This window comes from Chenopodium quinoa, unplaced genomic scaffold (genome assembly GCF_001683475.1).
Source record: "Chenopodium quinoa cultivar QQ74 unplaced genomic scaffold, ASM168347v1, whole genome shotgun sequence".
Taxonomy (NCBI): domain Eukaryota; kingdom Viridiplantae; phylum Streptophyta; class Magnoliopsida; order Caryophyllales; family Amaranthaceae; genus Chenopodium; species Chenopodium quinoa.
In genome coordinates this window covers 23,712-41,109 of record NW_018744367.1, presented here as the reverse complement: position 1 = coordinate 41,109, position 17,398 = coordinate 23,712, and the positions used below count along the sequence as shown (strand labels likewise).

Below are 17,398 nucleotides of genomic sequence, written 5' to 3'. Positions count from 1 at the left end.
GTCATTTCAGTTGACCATGTGAGTAAAATTCATTTACGAAGCAAGAAGAGGGTAAATGGAACTGTATTTACTTCGATTTGAAATGAGTAAATGGAATGATGCGAATCCTAAGAAATTTAGGGAGAAAGAAGAGAGTGTAGCGTTTAGGCGGCCAACCGTGAAGGTAGTTTGCGAGCTAGGGTTTCAAAGGTGAGTTTCGTCTGTGTATTTCAATGGTTCGCACCAATGTAGTTCATAATTGTTGAAATATTTGCAATGTTTCTTGTTATTTACATTGTTTTAATAGACTGAATTTGTTTTGAATGCTGAATTTTGCGTTAGACGTAAGATTTTGTTTTGGTGAGAGGTTTAATTCGTCAATGGTATGTATAATACTAATGATGTTGATTTCCATTATAATTCAAACTTGTATTTAATGTGTGTTTTATAACTAAACTTCACTAAACTTATTAGACCTTATTAAAACTTATTTTAGTTGTACTTTTATTTGGGAACTAAACTTATCCGATCTTATTAGACCTGCAAAAAGGTGAAAAAAGGTAAACAAAACATACCCTTGATCACAGTGAAAAAAAAAACCATCGCTTAAATACTTAAATAAAACCTTTAAGTTGATTAAAACATAAAAGGATGATAAACACTACTACCAGAAATCCAGAATGTATGGTAGTGAGAATAATCTTACAAATTACTAACGCCATAAAAGAAAAGAACACTACTCAGTAAAATGTTTTTTATTTGGTAATAAATGATTAACCATCTTCAACAGAGGACTAGATTAGAAATATGCTTCGGTCCTCCACCTCTGGTTAAGGTTTACTTACGAGAATAAATATATCCATCCAACACCTTTAAAGTTAACTTTACACCTTAAGGCACTATTCTCTCAAGGTTTGCAACTTGATCGTGCACTCTAACGTCACCTAATAGTGAAGGCGCCAAAGGCTTGATCTCCACAATCACATCCTTGAGCATGATGTAGTTTTCGAACACATAAGTGGCAAACTCAAGGTCAATTGGAAGTCCAATATCCCCACAAAGTTCTAGTGTCTGCAAGCTTCTGAGGGAGCGCCCATTGCGTCTCACTATCTTCCTAAAAGGCATTCCATCAAACACTAAAAACTGCAACAAGTGAAAAAATTCAGCACAACATTACAAAGAATCAATGGATCTAGAAATTTGATGATATGCAGCATGTTCAGGTTCATATGGAGCCTACTCAATTAAAATTGTTGTTACATAGTAGATGTAAGAAATTCACCTTCAAACTATTCCTTTTTTAAAGACTAATGCCCAATAAAACAAGGTCACATCTGTAAATGTACAATATGAACAACTCCATACTTTTCTACCACTAAAGCATTATATAGCTTTCCCGGAGCACTTCATCTACGAAAGAAAAGAATTGGAAATAAGCAGGATCATAATACTCCCCTCCCTTATTGGTTCTCAATCTCTTAATTAAAGATTCTACTTGCACTTCTACCTCTTTCTTATAAATATCAAATTTTACCAAGGCTTCATCTTTGGAATATAAAAGATACACATAGCAAAATCTTGAAAAATCATCAATAAATGTAACTATGTATCTTTTATTTCCCAAAGAAGGTGTACTATAAAAGTCACATAAATCACTATGAACCAATTCTAAGATTTTAGAACATCTCTCAACTTTCTTAAAAGGAGTTCTAGTGATCTTATTCAACATGCAAGTAGAACATTTATCAAGAGAAATATCGCATAGAGGAATTAACTCTAGTTTAGACATGAAATTCAACTTATTGTAATTAACATGACCCAATCTAGAATGCCATAAATAAAACAAATTCACTCCATTGTCATTACCAACATTCATACAAACATCATTCAACAATACACACTTCTCTCTTAACGAGAGTTTAAACAAATCATGAGTCAAGTAACAACGTCCTATAAAAGTGCTACCTCTAGTAATTATACATCTATCTGCTTCAAATACTAGTTTATATCCAAGTCTATTCAGGGTAGGGCCTGATACAAGATTTCTAGAAATATCTGGAGCATATAATACATCCCTAAGAATGATACCATTGCCCGAACTAAACATTAGCTCAACTTGTCCTCTTCCTTGGACCATGATGGAAGAGTTGTTCCCCATATAGAGCTCTTCACCATCAACAACCTTGTGAAAGGTTTTGAACCAATGCTTCACCTTGCATACATGCCTTGAAGCCCCCGAATCCATCCACCATGAGTCATCATCCTGTACCATAAAAATGTTAGGATCCGTTGCATTTTAATCCATACCGGAATTAAATTCAACCTCATGTAAAGGATTACCTTTGATGGATGAGTCCTTGCTCTTAGAAGCTTGACCCTCCTTGGATTTCTCCATTTTCTTCTTGAAAATGTAGCAATCCTTCTTGCGGTGTCCAGTCTTACCGCACTCCCAGCAAGCATACTTGTTGTTATTGTCCTTCTTTTTCTTGGACTTTCCCTTGGAAGAATAAACGTTCTTCCTCTTTCCACTAGTTGAAGCACCAGATTTTCCTTCATCTACCACATTGATGGTAAAAGAGCTAGGATTCCCATCCTTAGCCTTTTCCATGGCCCTAATCCCTTCTTCAATCTGAAGATGGGTAGCCAAATTGGACAAAGATATGTCCTCTATTTTGTGTTTCAAATCATGTTTTACATCTTTCCAACTAGAAGGCAGCTTATCAATAATACTTGAAACAACAAATAGTTCATCAACATTAATTCCATGTTGTTTCAAGTTACTATATATACGTTGTACCTCATGAATTTGATCCATAATTGATCTACCATTAACAAACTTGAAATCATTAAAGTTACTTACAAGGAATTTCTTGCTAGAAGCATCCTCCGCCATATATTTGCTCTCCAAAGACTCCCACAGCTCCTTAGCGGACTCAACATGTTGATACACATCGAATAAATCATCCTCCATCCCATTGAGAATATGACCCCGACATATAAAGTCATCATTATCCCATTTTGATTTCTCACGAACATCCTCCACGGTCTCATTCTCATGTTCTACCGGCCTAGGAGTGCTAATCACATAGGCAACCTTCAACGAAGTAAGAAGAAAATACATCTTCTTCTTCCAACGTCGAAATTCCACACCGTCAAACTTCTTGAGTTTGACAAAGTTAGTGGTAAGTTCTTTCACACTAGACATGTTGTTTGTTAACGCTTTAGATTGTTAGGAAAAATGTTCCTACTAAAACAAATTCTAGAACTATGAAATTGATATATAAATTACAAAGTAATATAATACCAATTACACCAACAAACCAAACACCAACAAGTTTAGAAGTAAAAATTACAGAGAATCAAACTAAACTACAAGTATGAAGAACTATACTTGCCTCACTCCAAGCCAAATGAACAACCAAGAACACGAGAATACCATGGACCACGTGAGTCTTCAACACTTGATACTCGTCTAAGGCGTGTAAACACTTTCCTAAAGCGTTAATTTCCCCCACAACGGTGCTTGGGTTGAACCAGAAATATGCTTTGAGATACAATAGACGAACACTACACTCTAAGCACAAAGATGTGTAGAAAGACGATCAAATTCTCAATTATAAACTTAATTGATGGAGTATTTCAACAAGAGATTGCAAGTTTCTTAGTGAAAATGTGAAGAAGAGGGTATTCTTGGAGAGGAAAATCAGAGAGAATCAAAGAATGAACTGCATCATACTTTTAATTTCGCAATTAAAAAGAAAACGAAATCGCAACTGTCAGGAGGAGCGGGCGCTCATCAAGGTGGAGCGGGCACTCCTCACCCCAGTTGCGAAATTTCTCAAGAAGGCAGTGAGGGGCGCGGTTTATGCGCGACCAACAGCGTGGGCGCGCCACCAGACGCGCGACCGCGCCACCTCATCCTTCCAAATTGACAATTTCCAGAAAGGTATGCGGTTTGGCGCGCTCTCTACGCAGCCGCGCCTACCTGGCGCGGGCGCTCTTCATGGTTCGCAAGCGCGCAACCATAACACTCTACATATCAAACAATCAACCGGGCCAGCCCCATAAACTTGGACTCACCTTCTCGACCCAAAACTTGTATACACCTGTCAACCTGTGTATTCCTTTCCCCTGTCTGAAACTCCAATCTCAAGCTTCTGCAATTTCGATGCAGTTTTCCCAAATAATGCACAAAAGGAGAAGATTCAGTCAATAGAGCTCATCCATGTCTTCGTCTCATTGATTCTTCTTCCCTTTTATGGCCTCTTCTCAGCAACATCGTTGCGTCTTCGGTTCGCCCTTTTCTTCTCATTCTATCTTTTAATTTTTGCATAAATCTGGATTTTTTTTGTATTGTTTGATTAACATATTTTTGTTTTGGGTCGATTTTTGTTTGGAAATTAATAGTTGGGAATATACCTTATGATGCAACTGAAGAACAGCTGATTCAAATTTGTGAAGAGGTTGGCCCCGTTGTTTCATTCAGGTTCGTTTCTTGTAATTTATGCACAATTTTGTTAATTATAATTGGTTCTTTAAATTAAACCCTAAGTTGTAGTTTTATTGCTATTGCAAAATTTGATGTTGTTAGTATAATAAACGATTTCCAATTTTTTTGTTACTGAAAATTTTGATTGGAAATTTTTGCACTGATTATTGAAGTTTCAGCTTTAGCTCGTGAGTATCGTGTTGCTTCGTGTATCACTCGGGTTTGGCTGGGGCTGGTCATGGGATCTTTTCTTATAACCGGGCTCGATTTTTGTTTTTATATATATGGAGTACTAGTTGAATTTGATCTTGCAATCTATTGATATTAGGAGATAGGTTCGCCAATTGCCATGACAGAAGCGCCTTATGTTGTCGTAATTCCTTATAATATTACATAAACTACTTTCAATAGGAAAATGTGTATAGGGGGAGGAGTGTTAGAAATTTGCTTCATTTACCCCTTATTTCTAATTTTTGTTAGTTGGCAAGGATAGTTATTAATAGGTTAGGGGTGAAGTAGGCTGAGACTGGAAAATATGCACTGAAATTATTTTCCTTTTTAAATATTAGTTTGAGATCAAAGAGGCTGTTGCACTTGTTGTTAGGCTCCATGACTAGGAAACTGTTTTGAAAGCTTAATGTTTCTGCAATTTTTTTTTTTTGGTCGAGCATTGTTATATCATCGATTAGGATCAGAGGTGTAAGTCTTTCAGCTTCATCAATGATTCAATGTCTGTTTTAAGTGTGATATTTGATTGTAATGCAAGTCAAACTTGAACTTTGGACTATAATACATTATGATTGTTTGTTGAAGTCATTTGTATTCCAGTACTGTTTTTTAATCTATTTCTGGTTGAGTGCTTTCCTAGGTCAAGAATTTTCCTAATTAATTTTTTTCTTTGCTTTTTTTCAGATTGGTTATAGATCGTGAAACTGGGAAGCCAAAAGGTTATGGATTTTGTGAGTACAAGGATGAAGAAACAGCACTCAGTGCTCGCCGTAATCTTCAGGGTTATGAGATTAATGGCCGGCAGTTGCGGGTAGATTTTGCCGAAAACGACAAAGGTGCTGATAGAAATCGTGAACAGGTAAATTTTAAGAATCCATGGTCTGTTGTTTTAGTTTGTATTACATTCTTTCTTGCTGGAAGTACATATATAAATTTATTGTAGCAAATTTGTCTCTGTGCGATTCTGTCTCTCATTTGCATAGTTGTTATTAATTAATATCTGTAAATCTCTGATAATATGGGTTGCTTTGGATGCAAGTTTATATATATTTGGCCCCAGATGGCCAGATGTGTAGAATTTCTTAAACCTTAAAACTGTGCTTCTGTAGGACTATGGGTTCTTTCAGTGTTTTTGGATTGGAGTGTAGTGGCACAAATAAATTTTCTGTTAAGAGGACACTATTTAGTGTACAAATATGGTCAGCATTCCTTTTGGCTTCAACTAAGTGGATAAATCCAAGCGTGTTTTGAAGGGCTTTAGGATGAGCGGAGGTGACCACAAATTCTTGGGGATCTTTTGTCAAATTAGGTAATGCTTGGAGCTAGAACAAGTTGTCACACACAATGTATGGGAGGGTTGCTACTAAAATTTCCAGTTTGAATGCTGGTGGAAGCTGTGGTACTCTCTTATCTAGATCTCAGAGATTAATTATGGATGGCCTGTAGCCCCCAACATGGTGTAGTTGTGTCCGAATTAGTGGCTATGGAGAAAGGAATTGAAATGAGTTATATCTGATAGTAATTTGTAGATCCTCTGTGTTAAACACAACCAGACGACCTAAAATGGGAGTTGACTCAGGGTTTTAGACAAAGGAGACTTGTGCAATTTCAAAGTCATGGAACATGTTAAAAATTTTCACTTTGAGGTGCATCTAGGACTCTAGGTATGTATACTTGTATATCCTATAGCGTTAAGATTTCACATTTTATTCTAGCTTTTACTGTCATTTCCTTAAATTTTAAGGAAGAGATTTTTGTAGAATAGATGTTCTACACATCCTTCTGAGGCAATCCAGCAACAAAGAGGTGGGCTTCTAAGTATCGAGGAGAGGGGACTACTGCTCTGATCTCCTCACCTTATTTTCACCTACCCCCGGTCTAATAAGTTTAGTTAAGGGCTAATTAGTTCAGAAAAGATAATAAAAGGGCTAATAAGTTCAAATAAGATAATATAAGGGTCAATAATTTCAGATAAGATTATATAATGGCTAATAAGTTCAAATAAGATAATATTAGACAAAGGTAGATAAGTTCCAATTAAACCTTATAATTAGGTCCAATAAGGTCTAATATGGTCCAATAAGATAAGATAATATAAGATAAGGGCTAATAAGTTCAAATAAAATAAAACCTGTGAGCTGTGAATGGGACTTGTAGTGAGGTGCATACTTGAACTAAACTAAATTCTAACAGGTATTCTATACTAGAAAGGGGAATCATAGACTCATGGGATACTGGTAGATGGTTTTAGGACAGTGAGATTGCTCAACTTGGAAGTCACTTTGGAGGGGATCTGCTGCCAGAAGGTGAACAAGGGTCTCTTGTTTGTGGGATGCTGACTGTTTATGTTCAAGATTCTAAGCTCTTTAAAAGATTGATTGAAGGTTAAAGCATCACAACCATCAATCTAGTAATACAAAACAGATACTTTCCCAATTTTCACCCTCCAGGACACACTATTGTGTTGGGAGTATAAAGTCACTCTAGGCTGTGAAGGAAACATTTAAAAAAAAAAATGATGATTGGGATCAACCTCTCTTGGACACAAGATCTTTAAGCTAGTAGGTCCAGCCGTTCAGTAAGAGAGGAAATCTATTCTCAGATCTAGAAGTGGAATTCGCAGCTTGGAAATCAGAATTTGGATTGTGAGTTATTGAAGTTTGGGCTCAAGAAGGGTTTTCTTTGTGGACACTGACCCCTTTTAATTCTTTTAGTTATATTTCTTGCATTGGGTATGTCTTGTCCTCACTCCTTAGTCTTAGTTTCTGCGCCTTTTTCTTGGGTATAGTATTTTTTTTTGGGGGGGAAAGATGGGGGGAAAGAGGGGAAGGAGGATCTTCTCTGACTACAAGCACTGAAATTGCTCCTTATTTCTCTCTGCAGGGTAGGGGTGGGCCAGGACTGGCAACAAATGTTGGTTAGTTTAGTTTCTTCCTCAACTGCTTCAACTTTTGGAGGTCTACCTCTATCTTGTTCATATGGAGGTGACCTGTTAACCATATCTTAATGGAGTTGCTATGTAAACAGATGCTCAAAAGCAGGTAGGAGGCACGGTTTCCGTTGGGGACGCAGCATTACATCAACCAATTGGCCTCCCAATCGCTATGACTGCTGCTTCTGTCATGGCAGGAGCTCTTGGTGGTCCTCAGACTGGTCAGATAATTCAAAATGGTTTGCAGAATCAGTCTCTAGTAGGCAGTGATCCTTTAACCCATCATCTAGCCAAAATGTCCAGAAGTCAATTGAACCAAGTTATACAAGAAATGAAGGTTAATATTGCAAAAGAGATGCATTGAAGAATTATTCTACATTTTCCATCTATTTACTTTCAATCTGTTTACAGGTGCTTTCTATGCAAAACAAAGATCTCACACGTCAGCTTTTGCTTGTGAGCCCACATCTTCCAAAAGCTCTCTTCCAGGTTCTGCTCAAATCTGAACTTCTTCCATTGATTGGTGAAAATCCCTTAAGTTTGTTCTCTTTTGCTTGGTGTAGCATCTGGCTTTCTCCGATTCTCTATGCTTCTGTTTATAGTATTCTTGCTAGCTAGTTAGTTAATGCTATACAATGATATTATCCTCCTGGTTTTTGATTTGGAGAAATGGAAATGTCAATTTTGAGCAAGCCTCTGGAGTAATGGTCATTTCACATAAAACTATGATACAATTCGTGTCGCAAAAGCCTTACAGAATTAAGGCTGAAAAGTCTGAGTTTACCAATGTCTTGCCTCTCCACCAGTCTACTCATAGTGTACTGCAATCTGGTACATGGAACGGGTGTGGTAACCTACTTTGCTAGGTAGCTTGTTTTGTGGTTCATATGATAGATAAATAATTATGAAGTAAGTTTTTGGGGGTTTTGCTATGTTGTGCAGTTTGTTAATCAATTTTAAACAGTCTTACAGCCTTTTGCGTAGATTTTGAAATTTTAATTTTCTATTTACTACTGCCAAAGGAAAACTATATGCAATAATGCAAAATAATATATTCCAGCTATGTTAGTTGCATTATTGCTCCATACAGGCAAACAGGTTCAATTCAAATAATATTAACTTCCTAGCTGCATTTTAAATTTGTTAAAGTAACTTATAGGGAAAAGTTATCGCTTATCAGACAGTGGAGCAATGGAAAGTCAAGAACACAAAGAGTAAAATAATTATGGATTAGTTTCATAATATTTCCTATTCCTACATACCACAACTTATTTTAATAAACTGAGAAGCCTTAGTGTAGCCGCTCTAATACCATATACACTTGAACTTTTGAAGCTTCCAACAACCACAAGGCTTGAAAAAGCTTGCCATCCTGCTTCTTGATACACAATAGCATTATGTCCATAAGTCTATAAGTTTAACCAATGATGATGTGATGAATAACAAATCACCCTTTATCAACTATATTGAAGTTTTCCTGCTCTTTGTTTCATTGTGACTGCTGTATTCCCTCTCAGGCCTTCCGCAATATAATGGTTATAAGAATCTGGGCACTACTATTGGTTCCTTATAGTTTCACCAATGGATCTCCTTAGAATTTTGGAGAATTTTAAAACACCTTGATTAATATTATTGTGTTGTTTGTTGGCCCTATATATCCTTCACTATGCAGTCTTGAATCAGCATTTTGCCATGTAGGACTGTGGCATGATCTTGGCTCTGCAAGTTATCATTGATAATAGTGATGGTTAATCTAGTGCTTTTTTTTTTTTTTTTTTTTTTTTTTTTTTTTTTTTTTTGTGGATCTCTACAGTTTCTTGTCTGCTGGTCTGTATTCCAAAGCTACTTTTTGTTAGGATATTTAAGTGATATCTTGTTTGTAGAGTAGTTTGTACCAAAATTTAATTTCAAAATGTGTTCTGTGCAGAATGATCTTATTTCTTTTTGTTTGAATTTGAATGCAGACACAAATAATATTGGGGATGGTGACACCTCAAATGGTATGTTAAATAAGCCTATAACAGTGGAATATCATACAAAAGATTTTATATTTTATATTATATATATATTTTTTTTTTGAAAAGTTTGAATAACCTTACTTTTATGGGTACCTTCAGTTGCAGATGCCAAATATAAGACAACATATCCCAAATTCTACTATTCCAAAACCCCAATCTTCAACGCAACCTACCATGCAGGGTCACCCTTCATCTTCTCAGACTCTTCCTGGGTTGCCTTCTTTCACTCCATTATCCTCTATGTCCCAGAATCCATTGGCACATAATCAGTTCACAGCACTCTTGCCACATCATCAACAACCACGAGCTCAGCATCCAAATGTAAACCAGATGATTTCACCACCACAAAGTGCAGTGCCTGCGCACTCTGGGCCTTCATCACTGATATCTGCACGCCCTCAACCTCTGGGTGGTTTGCAAATGCCACCTGTATCTTCCTCTTCATTCAGACCTCTCCAAACTCCACCATTGCAACATACAGGACATGCTAATATGACATCCACTCAAAATGCAAAACTTCAGCCTACTTTTCAAAGCCAATCTGTGCCATCAGATCCTGGATATCAGGTAAGAGAGTTCCCTGGTATATTCTCATGGTTTCATTGATGATAATAAAGTTGAAGAATGGAAGCTAATTTGAGCATGTAGAACCTTGCGAATTTTATAGAACGTGAGAAATACATGATGGGCATAAGAAAGACGAGAGCCATATTTCTAATACATAGATATAACGTTATAACTAATTCTGCTGGAGAGTTAATTTTGTGAATAATTGTTGCTACATCAGGTTGCCTGTTCAATACGCCCTGCGTCGGTTGAGGCCAATCGAAAGGACATTCCCAACCGTGGACAAAGTGTCGGGGATGCAAGTGTGGCTAGTTGGACAAACACCTTGGCGAACTTGGCTTCAGTATCTGATAAAAAGGATTCTCAAAATCAGATGGGTCGTCCTTCAAAACTTAGGAAGTTGGATGATGACAGAAGTGTGCCTTACTCACCTGCGGAATTAGCTGCACCAACTGCCACTTCCATTGCAAGTAGCTCTGCTGCAGCTGGTCAAAGCTCTGGTGTGGAAGCACAGAACATGGAGAACCAAGCCCCACAGGTAATGTGGTGCATCTCGCCTCTTTATTTATTTTTTGATTGATTCATATATGCTTCTATCAGAATAAATAAAAAAAAAAAATTAAAAAAAACCTGCTTTATGTTATAATTTGGGTTAGGCTGTTCACCTTAAAACACCTGTTCTAATCTGATATGAATTTATTAGTCCTCGTTTGAACTGGAATTGCTACTCATTATTTTAGTTTACAGTGGTGGTTGTATTTGTCATTCTTTACCCCTAAACCTCTCACTTGTATCCTTCCTTTTTCGTCTGACTTTATCATGTGCTCACACAACCCTTTTTGTCACTAATGTAAGCCTTCTTAGCATGTGTGCTAGCCAAATGAGGCAAATAAGAAAAGATGGAGGGGGTTAATTTAGCAGGACCAAGTGTTGGAATATTAAGTGTACAAGTACCAGTACCTAAACTAAAGCCTCCTACTTCCCATTACCAAGAGATAAAGCAGGATTTAGACTGTTTTATTTATTTATTTATTCTATTTTTAGAATGAGATTTTTAAATTATGGCAAGTCCTTGTGCTTTCAACTTAAACATTTTCAGCCTCTGCTCCTTTGGTATTTGCATCTAATCTCATTTATAAATAATTGTTTTAAGCTGTAGCAGTAATGAATATTTTTCCATATTACTTCTTTTCCAGTTCTGTTCTTTGTTCAGCTAGCAACTTTTCGATATTTCATAGCTTTCTATATGATTGGATGTTGTGGTCATTTAATGTTTGTTTTTGGTCTATTTTAAAATCCTTTTTTTCTTAAGAAAAAGAAATCATTTTATTTGATTGTTAGCCTTGTGGTACCGATGATTGGAATTTGTTGAGTATTGACGCCTAATTTTATGTTGAGTGTACGGGCCTAAATTGTATGTTGAGTATTAATGACTTAATAAACTTTAGATATTTGCAAAAGGGTGGTTTGATTGGTAATCATTCATATAATCATATCATTTAATAACAACTGTAGTATCAGGCCTGAAATGTTGTTACTAATATTAACAATAATGTAATGACAAAAAAAAATAATGACAAAAATAAGAACAGCAATAATTATTGTAGTAACTGGTTCCTTTGCTAATAATTATTATTACACTCCTTCTGTGCTTGAAAAGTCTACTAGGTCAAGATTATAGAATAGGCCAATAGGGAGTGAAAATTCCTGATAGAAGAACCAGGCTGAAACACTATGATACAAATACTTCAAAGACTTTGAGTCATCATTTCTGTGGAACAATATGCACTATGCATTTTTATAAAAACCTGTTGCATGATTATGTTTGAATCTTTTTAGTTGAGGAAAGAAAATCAATTCGCAGTAGAAAAATTACAATGAAGTGGGGCCAGAAGTCCATCAAAATCAAGGTATATAGGAAATATTAACTTAAATCACAAAGTACACCAGAAAGGGACACGTCAGGGAATGTCCTATGCCCCTTTTCCTTCTGAACTTCATACACTGTATTAGTCAGATTGCAGCATGTAGTCAGTTTTTCTGTTATCATATAAACTCCTGCCCTTTCTGGAATGATAGTTCATGTTGTACAAGCAGTTAAATTCAGTTGTGAGGAGGGAAACTGTGAGGATCTGTAAGATCATGGTGCACAATTTTATGTGCGTAGCTACTCTTATGCTGTTTAGCTGCTTACAAATCTGTAAGATCTTGGGGCACAAATTCATTTGCTCAGCTGTTCTATGTTGTCTATTAGTTTCCAGGATCTAGAACATCAATTTCTTAATTCAAGTGAATATTTATTTGTTGGCATTCGTGATATTCTGCAGATGCAGCTTCCACCTGATGTGGAGTCTGCCTTGTTGCAACAAGTGCTGAACCTAACTCCTGAACAGTTGAGTTCACTGCCCCCAGATCAGCAACAGCAAGTCATTCAACTCCAGCAGATGCTCAGATGAAACCTTGTGGACTTATCGAAGTCAAATGAATTTGATAAGAGGTTATGGTGCACACACTGGATAGATCCACGATCATGTTGATAAGGGAGCTGGTTAGTACATTTATCAACACTAACTTACGCTTCCTATGAGGGCAATCAGGTTCTAAGATGCTTGAGAGCTATCTAATTCTTTGTAATTGTTGTGAGCCTTTATAGAGAGATACGTAAATCAACTACAATTATCTATAGAAAAAGTAAAATTTTGAGCAGTTGTCTTGTTAGTCACGAAAATTTTGTGGCTCTGGCTGTTACTAACACTCTTTCCTCTATCCTCCTCTCTTGAGATTAAATGTACCTTTCACAAAACCACAACTTTCATTATCTGGATAAATCACGTCTTCACACTCGACTTAGTTTAGCCGGTTACTCTGTTTCATTTTTGTGCATTTTGGGAACTTAATGATCAACCCCATCAAGTCTTACATTTGGTTCATAAGGTGTATGGGCTCAAAACGAAGAAGGAAGCTTCTACCACAGTTGTCAGTTACGATTGACTATAATAAAATAATATAGACCATTGATGTGTTTGTATTAAATTTTAACCATTTATCTTGGAAAATTTAAGGGCATGTTCGGTAAATTGTAGTTATAATCTTTTGGTTAGTTCTTAGTTGACTCAAATGCCCTGATATGTGCAATATAATTTGCAATCTACAGCTGAAAAAGGTAGACCAAGATATATAATTTGCTGAGATCTATATACAACCAAATCAGAGATCTTGGGTCTCCATCACGCCACACCTTAAATTATATTTAAGGTCTAAGACATCAAGTATAAAGTTGCACATCGCCCCTTTGCTATTGACTTGGGCATCTCCCTGGCTCCAATATGTGTTCCAACCATGTTGCTAATTTTGCCACCATAGCTCTGGCTAGCTCATAGCTAAGACGATTGATCCCGTACTATCTATAATAAGGTGGGCACGGGCCGGGTTGGCCCGCGGGCGGCACGGGCATGGCCCGCTGCAGGCACAACCCGACACGAGCCCGCTACAGGCACAACCCGACATGGTGGCCTAGCTGTGGGCGTGCCACAGACAACGTTTTCAATTTCTGGCACGAACCCGATGTTAGCCAGTCGTGCTGGCCCGTGGCATGGCACGTAGGCACGGCCCGCGTGCCAGCCCGGCACGACCCGTCGTGCCAACGGCTATATTGCCGTAGCCAATCCACAAATTAACGGCTAGTTTTTTTGTCTCAAACGGCAATTAACGGCTAGTTTTCCCAAATTCCCTATAAATACCCAATTTCATTGATTTCCCAAATCACAAATTCACAATCTTCCTCTCTTAATCTCTTATATTCTCTAATAATCCTTAATCTCTTATTTTCTCTAATAATTCTCTTAAATTCTCTAAATATTATTTCTTAATATCGGAAAAAATTAAAAGTTCGTAATCGTAATTAGTGGAAAACGTAGAAGCACGGTTGTAAGATCTAAACTAATCTTCAATTTATTATTGTTGTTATTGTTATTATTACAATTATTGTTAGTAATTATTATTGTTGTTATTGTTATTGTTATATTTGTTGTTATTAATTATTATTATTGTTATTATTATTGTTAAAATTGTTGTTATTAATTATTATTGTTGTTATTTTTATTATTACAATTATTGTTATTAATTATTATTGTTATTGTTATAATTGTTGTTATTAATTATTATTATTGTTATTATTATTATTAAAATTGTTGTTATTAATTATTATTATTATTTTTAATTAATATTGTTAATTATGGCGTCGAACAACCCATCATCTAGGGGGAAGGGGAAAGGCCGACTTGTCCGTGGTAGTAGTTCTAGGGAATCACCTAATCCAACGAGCCCCCAAATTCCGAATCTGGCCATTCCAACCAATGACCCCAGTAACGTTCCCCTAGGCTTTGAACAATTTAAGCACGATGGTACTTCCGATTTTCAACCATACAATATGCCCGGATTTTCACCACCAAACCAATTTCCACCACCAAACCAATTTCCACAATTCGGTCAATTCCCACCAAATTACTTTGACACACACAATTTTTATTCTAGCAAAGGTAGCCAACAAACCATAATTGCCTCCGGTTCTACTACTAACCAACAAACCCCCGATTCTACAAACACCCAATTCCCAAACACACATGAGGAATGGTTAACCGAGAGTGAGATGGTACTTGTCAAAAGCCGCAAAAATGAGGTATGGCGTTATTTCCTCCTAAGTAGAGACCACCTAAGAGCAAAATGTAAAACATGTGGTCATTCATTCTCGGCAAAATCCACATCGGGGACAGGACACTTAGATAGACACGTGAAAAGTTGTGCAAAACCATCTAGTGATCCAACCCAGCCAAAAATTTCCCAATTCCATCCACACGGCTTTACCTACAACTATGAGAGAGATAGGGATGAACTAGGGAAAATGACCTTTTCTTTTCTCCGAAAGTGACCCATTTAACACTTACATTAACAAAGCATTACCCCAACATAAAAGAATCTCTAGGAAAACCGTTCGTTCCGCCGCCATGAAAAACTTCCTAGAGTACAAAATGTGGTTACAAGCCGAATTGAGTAACCTTAACTGTAGAGTGTCTTTGACTACCGATTCTTAGGATAGTGGTTATAAATATCAATATTTATGTGTGACTTGACATTGGGTAGATGATCAATGGTTGTTACAAAAACAAATAATCCATTTCAAAATGCTGGAATACCCCCACACCGGTATTAACATTTCTCACCATTTAATGGAAGCAATAAATGAATACAACCTTCGAGATAAAATGATGTCTATGACATTTGACAATGCAACCGCAATGACATATACTGCTAATTATGTCAAACAAAACTTGACCGATGTAATATTAGATGGTGATGCACTTCATACTAGATGTGTTTGCCATGTTCTTAACTTGTGTGTACATGATGGACTTAGAGCAATGGGTCCATACTATAACAAAATTAGAGAAGCTATTATGTCTATTAATAGCTCAAACATGAGATACCAAGAATGGAAGTGTTTTCTAAGACAACAAAAGATAAGCGTAATAAAAATCAAAACCGATTGCCCAACTAAGTGAAATTCCACCTATGACATGTTAACGAACGCAATTGAGTACAAGAATCCGTTGACAATTTTTTACAACCAAAAATTTCCAAACAATGCTCTATATGAGGATGATTGGGCTAAATGTGAACGATATATGCAATTTTTACAGTTATTATATAACATGACGTATTGTTTTTCTTCTGTTTATAATCCATGTGCTCAAAACTTTCTTTCAAATGCATGTTTACTCGCCCAACTTTTCGCTGATCATCGCAACCAAAATGATTATGATCAGTATCTTCCAGCAATGGAAACAAAGTGGCATAAATATTATAGTGAAATTCCTTTGATCGACTTATATTTTTGCTTCCATATTAGATCCTAGGCAAAAGTATGAAAACACATTTATGTTAGTTGACATTTATTTTCAATGCATGCTTCTTGACGATAATGTAGAAATGTATAAGAGTAATGTGAAGGATCAGTTTTTTGCTTTATATAGAGTCTATGAAGCCAAATATGGCACTGTTCCTCACTCAGGGCCTTCCCAACCATCCAAAAACGTAAGTAAGAAGGCCAAACATTTATTTTCACAAGTTACTAACTTGATTTCAAGGTTTTCAGGTGATTCATCAATAAGGAGAACGCAAAGTGATGTCTCGGAGTTGCAAATGTACCTGAGTTACGACTTCACCAAAGGCATGGACGATGATGAGATAAACAACCTCGACCTCCTAGCATGGTGGAAACAACAAAGCACGAAGCATCCAACTTTGGCGGCAATGGCACGAGACATTCTTGCTATCCAAGTCTCCTCCGTTGCCTCCGAACGAGCTTTCAGCGCATCCGGGAGGGTTTTAGACGATAGAAGAACAAGTCTAAATCCCGAAACACTTGAAATGTGCGTGTGTTTTAAAGATTGGTTGGATGCGGATAATCGGTCACAAGACCGTTCTTACGACGACAACGACAACGATGAAGGAACCTCCGCTTCCGACCGTTCGGGTTCGGCTAGTTCCCAATCTATGCAACTAGCCGATGACCTTGAAAACGAAGACGAAGACGAAGACGCACAAGAAGAAGAAGAAGAAGAAGAAGAAGAAGAATAGATGATTTTTGTATATTGTACGATTTTTATCATTATCAATATTATCATTTTACGATTTTTATCATTATCCAATTTTTGTTTAATACCCTTGTACGATTTTTATCATTATTATCATTGTACAATTTTTTCAAGTAATTTAATAATATGAAGTATGCATTATTTACATCCAAAGTCCAATTTGCCCTTTTTTTTCGTTAAGTTATAATTCATAATCTAATATAACAAAAATAAAATTATAATAATTAATAATACAAAAATAAATGTAATAAATTATAAACATTAAACTATAAAGTAATAGTATAAACAAAATATATAAATTTAAATATTAAATATACAAAATAATAAAACATAAATATTAAACTTAATTTATTTTAGAAAAATAATAATATAAGATTATAAGTTATAAAAATAATAATATAATGCTAACCTTTTTTTTTTATAATGTATTTATTATAAAAAAATAAAAAAAAATAAAAAATTTCAACGCCAGTCTATTTATAATTTTTAACTACACTATAATATTATTACTTTTATTAAAAAAAAAAAACAA

The 17,398-nt window shown here is 36.1% G+C and overlaps 1 protein-coding gene across 2 annotated transcripts; it reads left to right on the top strand.

Annotated features, from left to right (window-relative positions):
• The first annotated feature begins 4,031 nt into the window (after positions 1-4,031).
• Positions 4,032-13,062, top strand: LOC110696452 (cleavage stimulating factor 64-like). Of its 2 annotated transcripts, XM_021873738.1 has the most exons (10): positions 4,032-4,271; positions 4,387-4,465; positions 5,381-5,555; positions 7,580-7,613; positions 7,724-7,965; positions 8,040-8,117; positions 9,593-9,628; positions 9,746-10,213; positions 10,434-10,751; positions 12,541-13,062. In XM_021873738.1, the coding sequence occupies exons 1-10, from the start codon at positions 4,238-4,240 to the stop codon at positions 12,667-12,669; spliced, it is 1,593 nt and encodes a 530-aa protein (XP_021729430.1). In that variant the 5' UTR covers positions 4,032-4,237; the 3' UTR covers positions 12,670-13,062. The 2 variants fall into 2 exon arrangements, with proteins under 2 accessions (XP_021729430.1, XP_021729431.1); XM_021873739.1 differs by lacking the exons at positions 4,032-4,271; positions 4,387-4,465; positions 5,381-5,555 and having other exon boundaries at positions 7,591-7,653.
• Positions 13,063-17,398: the final 4,336 nt, after the last annotated feature.

Coding starts and splice junctions, on each gene's coding strand:
- LOC110696452 (XM_021873738.1), top strand. CDS start 4,238: ATGGCCTCTTCTCAGCAACATCGTTGCGTCTTCG. Junction 7,614..7,723: donor AGGACTGGCAACAAATGTTG/GTTAGTTTAGTT, acceptor CTATGTAAACAG/ATGCTCAAAAGCAGGTAGGA. Junction 10,214..10,433: donor CATCAGATCCTGGATATCAG/GTAAGAGAGTTC, acceptor TTGCTACATCAG/GTTGCCTGTTCAATACGCCC.